This window comes from Carassius gibelio, chromosome B11 (genome assembly GCF_023724105.1).
Source record: "Carassius gibelio isolate Cgi1373 ecotype wild population from Czech Republic chromosome B11, carGib1.2-hapl.c, whole genome shotgun sequence".
Taxonomy (NCBI): Eukaryota; Metazoa; Chordata; class Actinopteri; order Cypriniformes; family Cyprinidae; genus Carassius; species Carassius gibelio.
Window position 1 is genome coordinate 15,297,341 of NC_068406.1, and position 13,613 is coordinate 15,310,953.

Below are 13,613 nucleotides of genomic sequence, written 5' to 3' on the forward strand. Positions count from 1 at the left end.
ACACTGCGTTAGTAGTCAGTACTGTGGAACATAACTTGCATGCATTTAGAACCCGGGCTGGTATTTTTGGAGTTTCATCAGTAATGTCAAGTGTCAACGTAAACATGATTTTCTAACATCTAAAAATAGGAGTTTTGCCTCTGAGGAAAGAATTGCTATTAGCAGTTAGCTTTTTCAAGGCTAAATTGCCTATAAGTTTCTCTAAATATTAGATGCAGATGGGTAATTCCTCATACGGTTTCAAGATCCTCCTTTGCTTGTCCTGGTCAGGCTCTTAATAGTGCTGGTGCAAAGCCACATTCACAGTAAATGTGGCTAGCCTGTTTACTGTGCCACAGGTCCGTATTTATTCATTTGGATTTAGGGAAGGGAAAATGATCTCACCGGCTTCACAAAAGAAATGTTTACGCACGTAATATGTGTAACAAGTCATTACAGAGTTGTAATGTTTGTCCACAGCTTCTACCAGACCACAACTGGAAATTATAGCATTACAATTATAGCTAGAAAGACAGATTTTGTACACATGAAGTATTTTGCTACATATTTTTTGCTTATATAAACTGCAAAAAAAAAAAAAAGTAAACCCTTTTTGTTGTTTTTAAGTATCAGGTGAATGAATTGGCTTCATAATGGTGTAGAGTGTGATGGAGTGCTTTGACATCAAAAATTACTAATATAAAATTGTATTATTTGCTTCTAAAATGTTTTATTCAGTTCTTTCCACAACCTAATCGGAACAGAGCTGTGACCCATTTTTGGGTCGCGACCCACAAGTTGAGAACCCCTGTTGTATATCATTGGTGTCCAACCCCCACCGGCTCTTTACAGGGGCTCTCTCCATTGTCCAGACAACAAAGTTTGACCACTAAAGAATCGGTCCAGTTGAAACAGTAAATCAGCTTGTGCGAGCAGGCGAAAATGAAAACAGATTTGTAAAACAAACAGTGGAAGTAAATGAACAATGATACTTAAAAGACCGCGTCTTTCTTTTGGAAAAGAACCTACATTCAGGCTGACTTACTTCTGCTTTTTCAAAATCAGATGCACAGATATTCTCTAACAGTTTCATAGAAGTTGGAGGAGGTGCGGCAGCAGTTGTTAAAGGGGATTCTGATTGGCTGACGTGCATGAGAGCAAGACACATGTCATGAGTGAATGCTGCACTCCCCACCCCTTCTTGTGAAGTTTGTGGACTCTGGGTTTATTCAGGCAATGTGTGTGTGTGTGACAGAGGACCAGAGAACATAGAGATATAGCAAACAGAAGCACAGATGCTTTACTGTGTCTGTCAATTCTACATGGACTTTTGAATGGGATTTATAAACTGATTGATCATAGGATTCATATCTCAGCGATGGAGGTGGGTATTTTTCACTTCTAAATTAACTACACATCTTCAGAAATGACACATCACTTCTTTAGGTGCATCTTCAGACCCTGAATGAACTTGTAACATTAAAAGATTTCTCAGAAGAACCATACTAGCCAGCTGTCAGTGTTTAAAAAAAAAAAAAAAAAAAACAATAGTATTTTTTATTTTTGCTTACCATTCAGATGTGGTGTCAGCTCTAACCCTTGCCCTCACCGCCTGAGCCTCGTACTGACTCTTACATTTGCAGGTGCTTTGTAATGTGATACCGTTAACCCTGAGAGAGAAAGAAAGAGAATGGCACTTTATTGTGGTCTTTAACATGCTCTCTTCTTTTGAAACCAGGGTCGAGTTGGGTTGGAGATGTTTAACAGAAACTTTAACTAGTATAGATGGATATTAGCACTTGTACTATTCAAGTCGCATCTCCATAAGAGTAAATATTTCTATGGTTATCTGATGCTGTTAGTGAAGAGCTTAACACTGAACTGCTGAACTTTGTCACAACCAAAATCTTGGCTGTGGTTTAAGGTTACACATGTGATAAAACATATATGTGTTTATCTATGAGGCATTTAGTATCAAGTTGGATATATTTTGTCCGTTTCTATATCCAGCTGGATTGAGTTGACTAGACTGGTCCGTACAGGAATTGATTTTATGTTAGAATGCAGAAAAGTTTGTCTAAATGAGTGATCTGCTGTACTTACTCCTGATCTGCTTTCACATATTGGAGTGGTTTGTACACCTGTAGACCAACAAAAGGTGAAATATAAGCCTCAATACTCTCTAGTGACCTAATGGAAACATAATTGGTCACTTTAGGATTCAGGATTCTTTAATGCCGCTTTAAAATAATAACGGATCCTCGCTGGATTTACCAAAACGAAAAACCTTACTGACTCTGAAAGTTTATTTTAATCTTTGCGACTTACAGGTTTCTTTGACATTTGACCTTTTGGTCATTTCCGGGGCCTTCCTTGTATCAAGTATTTTAATCATCTGCGGTGTGCCGTGACAGAAATTAGTGACAAAATCACACCCACAGACCGGCCTGGTTCCTCTCACCCACATTTCCAAGACATAGGGAGTAGACTTCTCTTTAGAGAACTTCTATTTTATATTCCCTTCGAATCAAAAGACACTGATCAAAAAACTGAAAGCCAACATGTTATAAGGTTACATTTTATACCTTAAACCTCGCTGTATTTATTACATGTTAAATATAGAAGCTTCTGGTAATGCATGTTCACATTTGTAACTAAATGTATCTAAGCTAACAACTTAAACGTACTCGATGAATCAGGGGGGAAAAAATCTACAAAGCCTCTGCTATAGGAAGATGTAAAAATGTGGTGACAGTGTATGCATAAAAGCAGAAAAACATGAAGGGTCAGGAAATAGTCTGCAAAATACTCCCTCAGCCTTTTTTTGCAATATATCATAATCATCTAGCATATTCTGCTGCTTGTCTTTACATTCAATCGTTGTATTGCGTAGATGCTTTACATTTCCTGGTATCATTTCAAAACACTCAAATTTCTAAAAGGGGAACTTGTAGCTAGTGATGGGATGATTGCATTTACTCGTGTAGCATATCTAAAAATCAGTCAGTCATGATTATCTTCTGTATCCTCCCTGGAAAAATGAAAGAAAGAAACAAACAGAGCCATAAGAATCGATGGGTCCCATGAAGTCATCTCTGAGAAACAAGAGATCTGTGTACGATATCATCATTGCTGTGACACAGGAAATACCAGAGAAGTTTAAGTTGAACAGTTTATATATAACGGCTGGGTGTTAGTGGCTGTTGACCTTTTTCACATTTAATGGGTATTAATTAGCATATTGGTTCAAGTTTTGGTGAACACTTTTAAGTTCACCTAAAAGTGAAAATGTACTCATCCTCAGGCCAACCGAGATGTGGGTAGATTTGTTTCTTTATCTGAATCCATTTGGAGAAATTCAGCATTATAACGCTTGTTCACCACTGGATCCTGAGTGGGTGCCATCAGAACGAGAGTTCAACCAGCTGATTAAAACATCACAGTAATGTTTCCAGTCTATCACATCACATTAAAAACATGCGTTTTGCATATTGGTCAAAAAGTCCCTTGCTGTCAGTTCTTCAATTCAATAAGCTGCAAAGTGAACCAGACCCGATTGCTAAAAGTTTTTTTTTTTTTTTTTTTTATCATCTGTACATGCTATATTGTCTGTATTTTGGCCAAGAACAAATATTTAAGTTGGTTCTTGTTAACTACTCTCCGATGCATGGGAGAGAGTGGGATAAAGTTGTCACTTCTAAAAAAGCCTTTAAACTATGAGATGAGCTTGGAAAGCAAGTGAAATTTTGCTTGGGTACACTATTTGCACGAAGCATATCTCAGACGGCCTACATCGGTGCATACTCATGCATTCACTCAGTGTGTGACGGTCTAATATATCATCTTAACAAGGCAGCTTCCTGGCTCTGTGAAGAGAGATGCTCATTGCCTGCAGCCAGTGACCCTGTGAACACGCTATAAATATTTATGTCAAAGCAATCCTATCACTCCAAAAATATTATTCCTTTGGAAATATGGACCACTTTGTCTAATCAACAGCTTCTCTACCATTTCAAATATGTGCGCAGTTTTACAATTAAAGGGATAGTTTACTTACTTTCTTTAGAGTACAAAATGTGGAAAAAGTGCAGTTTCTGTGTGATTTTGTCCATATGGTGGAAGTCAATGAGGGCCAAGGTTGTTTTGGACCCCATTGACTTTCATTGTCTGGAATGGGCCCATTAATATAACATTAGAAAGTGCTAATGATGAAAATATCTGAGAATCTTTTTGTCATTCTCTGTATAGCAGGCCTTTTTGCATTGTACATAGAATCCTCTGCTGAGGAGTGCTGACACTGGGGTTTTGCACTTTCACCCATAGGTTGGAGGTTAAACAGAATGGGAAGCTCTTTCACACACTAAAAGTGTGAACACATTTTTACCATAAAAGCTGACACTTACTGTACATGTATGGATCATTTCTGACTACACTTGTTCATAGGAATATATGTAGTTCTCTGAAGAAATTCATCTTAATTTTATTCAAAAAATAATAATAATATTTTTGAAAGTCTAATAGTGTCACCGAAATATGTATTTTTCATTAAAAGAAATATTGCTCCAAAGGTATTCTAGTGAATCGTGCAATAAAAAAAACTGGAAATGATCATTATGTGAAAACACAGTATGGCATATCCCAGTTTTCATCTTGTATGTGCAGAGAGAGAGACATGAAGGAGAGAGACAGCTGCTTCTTGAGAGCTGAGGCCAGCTGTCCCAGTCTGATCTGCACAAGCAGGCGTGTGCTGGAATCCCAGCTCAATTTGACCTCCTTTCTCACTGTACACACACTCATACTCCAAACGCAAACTTAGAAATGTACACACTCAGCAGTCTTTCCTTTAAAGACACGTGTGCGGTGGTACAGACCAGGGGCAAATTCACTACAGTCACATCATTTCAGCAAACATTAGAGTGTTTATCTATAGTGAACTGTGTGTATAATGTTCCAACCATTTATTTTTTAGCAGAAATATGTTAATAAGTGTGAAAACACCCTAATTCCTGTGCCACCAGGATCACAAAACAGAATTGCGAAAATAATGCTTTTACCTTCTTTCATTGGCTGGGGCAAACGTATAACCCCGCCCCAAGCTCACGCCATTGGTTGAGCCAATGTTGATATATGTCTCAAACTGAGTTTTGACCTACCAACCAAAACATTTTTTACTTGTACACTGTAAAAAAATATACATCGTGGTTTTTTTTTAAGCATATTCAATTACCAAGTAAGTAAATACATTTCAATCAATTTATTACAAGAACTCTTTTCAGTATGAATTCAGTGATTCTTTTTATGCAAATCAGGCATATTGTATTATTGTACGTTCCGAAAACTCTTGTTGTTGTGTTGTTGTTAGCAAAACAAACAACTGAAATAACCACAAGAGATACATATCTTATTCTTTTGTATGCCATGCCATGTCTACTATTAAAGTAAATTGGTGCAACTCGGGTTTGGTGCTCTCGTTTGCAGCACACTCAAGGTTATCATGTACACACAAAGCATGCTGGGACTGGCTCTGTTGTGTTTTGGTCTGTGTGGGTTAGTGTAGGAGGGTCTGTGGTTTATTGTGGTCAGCGTGCATTAACCAAAGCCTGCGTTGCAATCGAGTGGAGTGCTTGTGAGCGGAACTGATGCTCTGTGGGCTGAATAGAGGCTTTGTGACAGAGGATCCGTCCATGAGCCATTTAAGGTAGCGCTTGCACCCGTCTCTTATCTGCGGGGAGTGGAGCTTTGAGGAAGGAAGGCTGTGTTGGGGGAGAGGATATGAGGGGGGGCTACTGCAAACACATGAATACACACGTCGCACACACATGTAAATTACATGGAAGAGTTTGTGATCATCTTTGCAGACAGCTCTTCGATTTAGAATTTATATTTAAGCTTTAGGTGAGTTGTGAGTCAGTCAAAACCCACCTCTTTTTTTTAAAGAATATTCTGGTAAAAGAAAACAGTATAAAAACCATTATGCCTATGGGATGTCCCCACTTTTCACAAAAACAAACACGTGTGTGTGTATTAAGTTATATAAGTAAGCTTTCCATCAATTTATATTTTCTTAGAATAGAACAATACTTGGCTATATATTTCTCTCTCTCTCTCTCTCTCTCTCTCTCTCTCTCTCTCTCTATATATATATATATATATATATATACACACACACACACACACACACCCACATTGTATATATAAATAGTTATACCTTGGAATAGAAAACATATTCACCATTAATTCAGAGTTTTCCCTCCATAAAGTAATTTGCTACCTATTAATAATTAGTAAGGTAGTTCAGTATATGTCATAAATATTTGTTACTAATAAAAGCCAGTATGCTAGTAATACACATGCTAATAAGGATCTAGTTAATAGTCAGAATCAGTCCTTAAGATATAGTGCTGCAATGATATATGTGTGTAGAATATAAAATAATATACATATATTATGTATTAAATATGTATAAATTATATATACAGGGTTAGGTGACTTAGAGATGATTAAGACAAATCAAATAATATGTTTTACTGAACTATTAATTGAAGCAACCAACTTTAACAAAACATTCATGCATATATTGTGGCCAAAAAAAAAAAGAAAGGGTTTTGCACGCAGCATAGTGAATGTCACATACTGTAGTTTAAAAATATGAGGACAGACTGAGTGTATTCGGACAATATTGTATAATCAGATCTTTATGGCTTGAAATTTAATGCAAAATGAAAAACAGATTATAAATGTTGACAGTTTTATTGGTTTTTCTTTGTTTTATGTTGTATGTATGTATTATTTATTTAACTGGGAACAAGGCTAAGTGGCTAATGAACAGTTCATGTTCGTGAAAGGTATTCTTCTAGTATACTCCATTGCGGTTTAATTTGAAGCATGTGCACTGTTGCTGCTGAGGAATTTGTGAGCACATGGGATGGGTTTAAAGGGACGTGTGCACATAGTAGAAGCATGTGTGAATGTGTGTGTGGTAACGTATGCTGAGTGAGCGGCTCTCACGTCAAATCTCTTGTTTACTGTATGATTTTCAGGTGCAGGTGTTTGTGTGTGTCTGAGGGCCTGTTTATAAATAACTATACAGACAATTGAAGCACCTGAGTGTCAAACTCCGGAACTACTGTTGAAATCAGAGACAAACAGAGTTCTGCTCAAAATTATTTGAATGGATTCATTGTTCACAATGTTTCCCACTGTTAAACATTCTAGACCAGACTTTTCTGTTGAATACTGTTGCAGGAAGTGAAAACCAAACATAGAGGAAGCCATTTCGTCCATTCACCTGTCTTTGGACATCCACATTCTCAGTTATAGTATTCAGTATTACGAAAACGAATGCAAATATTACAAAAATGAATGCATTCATACAAGGTCGCGGAAATCTTTTGGTCATTCACGTTTTATTTATACACAAACACGCGGCCGCATTCTTGGGGTTGGTACAATGTTTTTTAAAAGATTATAATATCTGAACAAAGTCTCATAGGACATCTAAGAAACAAGGTCACAGGGATTCTTTCAGCAAGGATTCGAAGTTGTGTTTAGTTAGGCTAAGGCCCATTATCCATGTCACACAAGGCCATTGTTTGTTCAAATCCAATTCCAAGACACCACTGCCATCCACGGTGGTCCTTCATTGTGTGTCATTGCCATTACGTGTCTTCTTCTAACCAGTAGCTATCTTTAGAGACCCTTCTCTCACATCTTCCGTCTTCTGTTTTCTTTAGCCGCTGTTTGCCAGAGCTCTTTATGACAACACAGCCGAAACCGTGGATGAACTGCCCTTTCGCAAGGGTGACATCATCGTGGTGCTGGAGAAGAACGTGGCAGGGATCCTCGGCTGGTGGAGGTGTGCTCTTCATGGACGTCAGGGCCTGGCACCAGCGAACCGCCTGGCTCCGCTTTCCCCAGCAGAAGCTGAGAAACTTTGTATGAACTTGGGCACAGAGAGCAACCTCTGCCATCAGAACATCTATCAGATTCCAAAAGCCACCAGGCCAGCAGTGATTCCGATTTATGAAGAAATGAGTACAATATATAAAGTGCCCCCTCAAGCTGCCTCTTCACAAGATAAGCACACGGCACAAGAGGATCTAGAAGGAACCAGATCTCATGAAGTAAGTCTCTCGCTGGTGCAACAGCACATTTTCCATCAGTAACTATGTTTTTATGAACCCAAATAATCTGTTGAGAATCAGATTGATGGCTCAGTCAGACTGAGATTCCTTCATATAAACACCTAAATAAAGCAAACTATGCTTGATCTGAATTAATTTCAATTGGATTGAAACAGGTGGTGCAGACCTCAATTCATCTGATCAACAGGAAAAGAATTCTGATTATTCATATTCTGATTATTCAGATTCAGGTTTCAAAAATAACTGATTTAAAAAAAATACTCTGATTTAAAACATACCTTCCATGAATTGTACTACATATGCTTACATACATTTAAAATATATATGAATTGGATTGCAATGTTTAGGGTTCATATAAACAGAACTTTCAGAATCTGGAATCGGATTTGATTTTTGATTTTGATTGTTAAAAAACATTGACAGCCAATCAGAATACATTTGACTTTTAAGCATTTAAAGTGGCAGGCGACATATTAACAGTGCTTATAATGAACTATGTTATTGTCCATTGGTGTGGACGCTAAAGTTATTGGACCTTTACATGTGATTCAGTAAATATTCCATGAAATGTCAATAGCCAGTCATTCTAAAATATAAAAGGGAGAACTGAATGGGTGGATGATTTAGTAGACTACGTTGAACTGAGGCTAACAATGAGCAATGTCTCAGAAACCCCTGCTGGCAAAGAGTTTACAGATGGGGACCAGGAGCCTCTCTCTGTGGGGACAGGTATGAAGCACATGGGCTTTATGAGCTTGTAAAAGAGTAGTAAAGACAGAATTCAGACACACCACTAACTACAACCAGAGGATCTATGGCGGAAGAGAGAGGGAAGTGTCTGTGCTGTGTAATAGCTGAAGTGGCTGGGTTCACATTTTGTACATTTCCCCTCCTGCTTCAGGGAGAAATGTTTACCTTAGCAGCTTATGTGTTGCATGGCTTCAGTTAAAAAACTGGGTTAATGGGAAAGGCACACAGTAAAGTTTACAGCACTTTAAATGGTCCTGTGTCGCTTTAAGAAGTGGGCCATATTGTCATCTAGAGTATTCAAATTTTTGCTTGTTTAGTATAGAAGCATCTATACTTAAACTTTTTATCTTTTCAGGCTTTAACAGCCAGAGGTGCTACAGAAATATATGATGTTCCAAGCCTGGTAAGAAAACCTGCCTTGCTCACAGTAGATGCTCTTGAGTTTTTGTTTGTTTGTTTTTGAGTTGTTCAGTAGCCCAGGCGTTTACAATTGATGTCATGGGACACCTAGAGGTGTGCAAGAGGGCCTGCAGAAAAATTGAGAGGAAAACAAAGAGCTAAAATGAAGACACACAATGTAGAAATTATCAATGATTATAGAATACATTTTTACTTATGCACTATTTATTTTATTGACAGACATTGTTTAGTCAGTTGAAACAATACAGCATAAATAAAAAACAAATCCAGATATCATTTTATAATATAGAAAATTATTAAATAAATAATATTTATTGTGTAAACTGAAAATATCTTCAGGTTTATGCATCTAATGTTAATACACAGAAAAATGTGTTCTGAATTTGTCTGGAAAAATTTTTTTTTTTTTTTTTTATTAAAATTATTTGTTTTGTCTTTCACATTAGTACATAACATTTGGAAACATAACATTATTAAAATAACATACAGTATGTTACGAAATAACATTAAATTCTCTGAGTATTTGTACATGAAAACATTATTTTTTGGGGGGTCCTTGGCACTGAAAAGTTTAAAAACTCTTGCACTAGTCATGTTTGATTATTCAGTTAAAAGACTGAAAAGATTGTGAAATAATCTGCGATTGATATTGATCAAACTAACCATTATAAATTGTGTAACTTGTCTTTTAAAGCCATCTACAGTGATGTCAAACACAGACTTTCATAATACATATGAAGTGCTGCAAAGTGTGAGATGTATGACTGCAACCAAGGAAAAAGTAAGCATGATATCGTCTGTATAGCAACTCATACAAACACATTATTACGGTCTTCACTCATGGAGCTCCGGTTCAGTACAGAAGCTGAATCAAATCAATTTGTGAACTATTTCTAAGTGAAATATGCTATTTATTTGCTTCGTTTTTAGGTCAACGCCTTACCCTCGATGACTTCCCAAGACCTCAATTATGACATCCCAGCAGCCCCTATCAGTGAGGGTATTCAAAAATGTGGTTATAGTACCATGCCGAAACCCTGTAAGTCTGAATGGCTATATGATGTGCCTGTTTTCCCCCAAAAACAAGGATGTGAACCTTGTGAGTCTAACTATGTCACCATGCCACCCAAAACTATGAATTCAAACATGTTGCTTTACAACACTTTGCCAAATCACAGCTTGCCTGAAAACAGGCACAGCCCTATCCAGCCCCTCTATGACATCCCTAAACCGACCAAAGCAGTGGTGCAGTCTTGTACAGATACTGGGAATGCAACAAATTCATACATCTATGATGTCCCACCTTGCCTTAAACAAACAGAGAGCCCTGTAGTGTTACTCAGAAAGCAAAAACCTCCTGAAACAGACTCTAAAAAGACCCATGAATCTCTTCAGTATAGTGCTAAACCTGGGCCCATGTTTGACCGTTGCCCCTTGGGGGGCAGAACAATGTCCAGGCAGCCAGTGGAAGAGACAATAAGAAGGGATGATGAGGACAACAAAGACCACCAGAGGAGCTCGACAGTGTCCACCTCCTCCACAGCTTCCAGTTCTTCCAGAAGCTCATGTGACTCTTTCATGCTGAGTTCTCCTGAACCTGAGCCCTTGCGTGAGGTCACACTTTCACAGGAGGAAGCCAGCAACAGGTTGCTTGAGCTGCAAGAAGCAGTGTGCCAATCTGTGCCAAAGCTTATGCTGTTCGTCAGCAGCCATTGGAGAACCAAAAAGCATCTGAGTCAGCACCTCCATCAGATCCACATGGCCACCGAAAACGTGACTGACTCTGTCACCTGCTTTCTGAACTTCGCCTTGGATGTCAAAGGTAATGCACAGCGGCTGACAGATTCCAACCTGCGGACCAGGCTTCTGAAGCAGCTCTCCATTGTTGAAGACTCAGGCTTGATCCTTCAGCAGGCTACAAAGACTCTGCGAGATCTGGGCTGGCTGCTAGATAAGCTAGCTCAGGATGACAGCCAGTCACAGACGCCTGACCACCTGGAGCGCTTTGTTATGGTGGCTCGAACCATACCAGAGGATGTGAAGAGGCTGGTATCCATCCTGAATGCAAATGGAAAGCTTCTATTCAGAGTCCCGGCTAAGGAACCAGAAGTAGTGGAGAATATAGGCCCGTCTAAAAGAAGAAGTCACAGCAAAAGTGAACCAATGGTAGACTCGGGCATAGATGAAAGTGACTATGTACAACTTCAGGTAGGCAAATCACACCATAATTCTTTTCATGTTATGAGCTATTACTGATAAATGGTTGATATTAAATGTTCATGAATTTAGAAAAAAAGTCTGCACACCCGTGCTCCAAAAATATTAAAAATTTAATAACAGACTATCACATAGGTTTCGATCATACAGGCTCTTCATCAGACAATTAAAGATTTTAACCCAAATTAGCATTAACATTGTTAACATATGAACATCTAAACATTTCTTATGATTACCATTTGAAAAACACCAACCTTTCGACTGGTTGTGTGATGTTGAGTAAATTATACAAGACATGAACAATAATACTGTTTACCTAAAAATGATAACCAATACTATTGCTTTTCAACAGACAAAGACAGAGTTCGACCAACAACCAAAGCCAGCAAAAAGCAGTTTTAAATCAAAGAAGAATGGTGATACCTTGAAGAAACAGGTAAAAACTTGTGACCCTCCCAGTACAGCTCAACGTATTGCATTAACTCATTGATTTCGACTCTCTTATCATGTTATTACTCATTGTGTCTTCAAAAGGTTTCCAAACCACAGTCCATTAACCCCTGCAGTCCACTCCCGACCTCCATCTCTGACCACTGCCGGCTGTATTTTGGAGCTATTCAGAAGGCCATCAGTGTGTTTCTAAGTAGCCTGAATGATGGACAGCCCCCTGAAACGTTCATCTCCCACAGTAAGCTGGTCATCATGGTGGGCCAAAGACTCGTGAACACTCTGTGTAATGAAGCTAAAAATCAAGAGGCCAGCAGGGATATGTTGTCTATGAGCAATCAGCTGTGTGCCCATCTCAAGCAACTGGCCATAGTGACCAAGAAGGCAGCTTTGAACTTCCCCGACAAACTAGCTCTCCAGGAGGTGCAGGACATTGCCAAAGAGCTGGCTCAAAGGGCACAACACTTCAGAATGTCACTGGACATCTGAGCAGCAGTTTCCCATCTGTTTGCCCAGTTTATTGTGTGGAGGTGGTCTGGTGAAGACAACATGGTATCTGTGAAATATCTCAATTTGTGTGATTTGTATGAGTCTAAACTAGCCACCCTTAATACAAGCTCCTTTTTTGTTCAACCTGTTAGTCTGGATGTGGAGGCAGTGTTAAATGTAACAAAGGAAAAACTTTTAATTATAACCTCAATTACAACAGTATGCTGATGCAAGAATAAAAGCTTTTGTTCAAATACCAGTTAAGGTGTTTACATATAGATATTAAAATTATGTTGCAATCAGGTTTGGCTGTCACCGTTAAAAAAATTATATAACCCATTAAAAGAACATTGTTTGAAGTGTTTGCATGGACTTCCTGTACGTTGTTGTGGGGTTATTAAGCAATCACTGTGACACTGTGCATGTAAACACATGAAGACAAAGCTGAAAACGTGCTAGTTGTTGTGCAGATGTTAAAGTGACAGTTCACCCAAAAATGGATATTCCGTCATAGAATGTACATTTTTGGATAAACTGCTCTTTTTAAAAGCAGCAATACAGCAACAGTCTTAAAGGTGATCTTGGCATCTATTAGTCGTATTCTTTGTAATGTTGTCATTCTGCCAAACCTCAGACTTTAAATGAAAATTGCACTTTTATAATGCTCAACACTGTATGAAGATTTTTGGTCATAATATATTGACAAAATGTATATAGATGACTATATTATGTTTTTGAAAAGTCAGTGTTTGAGCAAAATGTTAATATTCCCTCAATACAATTAATGGATTTTTTTATATATAATTTGTCAGTGTTCTGTTTTTCAATATTCACACACTGTTGTTGTTGGTGTTTTTTTTTTTGTTTTTGTTTTTTACAAAATTATTTCTGTAAAAAATATTTCTTCTAGACACAAATAAAATGTTAATTATCAAGTTTTTGACTGTTAATGTCTTATGTGGTAGTTTATTGGTTAATTGGATAGTCCATTCCATCTTAAAAAAAACTGTATAACTGTCTGTCTTTTGTGGAACACAAGAGACGATATAAGAACATAATGTTTTGATTACTACGGATTTCCACTGTATAGATGAATGTGCAAAAATGTCTGGCTTCTAATGTCAAATTTAGTTAACAACTGGCGCCCTCTATGGACTGAAACTTAGA

At 37.9% G+C, this 13,613-nt stretch overlaps 1 protein-coding gene across 1 annotated transcript; it reads left to right on the forward strand.

Moving 5' to 3' along the window:
* Positions 1–1,208: 1,208 nt before the first annotated feature.
* Positions 1,209–13,369, forward strand: LOC127967731 (cas scaffolding protein family member 4). The gene is made up of 7 exons (XM_052568373.1): positions 1,209–1,363; positions 7,713–8,102; positions 9,229–9,276; positions 9,988–10,074; positions 10,224–11,501; positions 11,863–11,946; positions 12,045–13,369. Exons 1-7 carry the CDS (start codon positions 1,358–1,360, stop codon positions 12,444–12,446), a joined length of 2,295 nt encoding a protein of 764 aa, XP_052424333.1. The 5' UTR covers positions 1,209–1,357; the 3' UTR covers positions 12,447–13,369.
* The last annotated feature ends 244 nt before the right edge of the window (positions 13,370–13,613 follow it).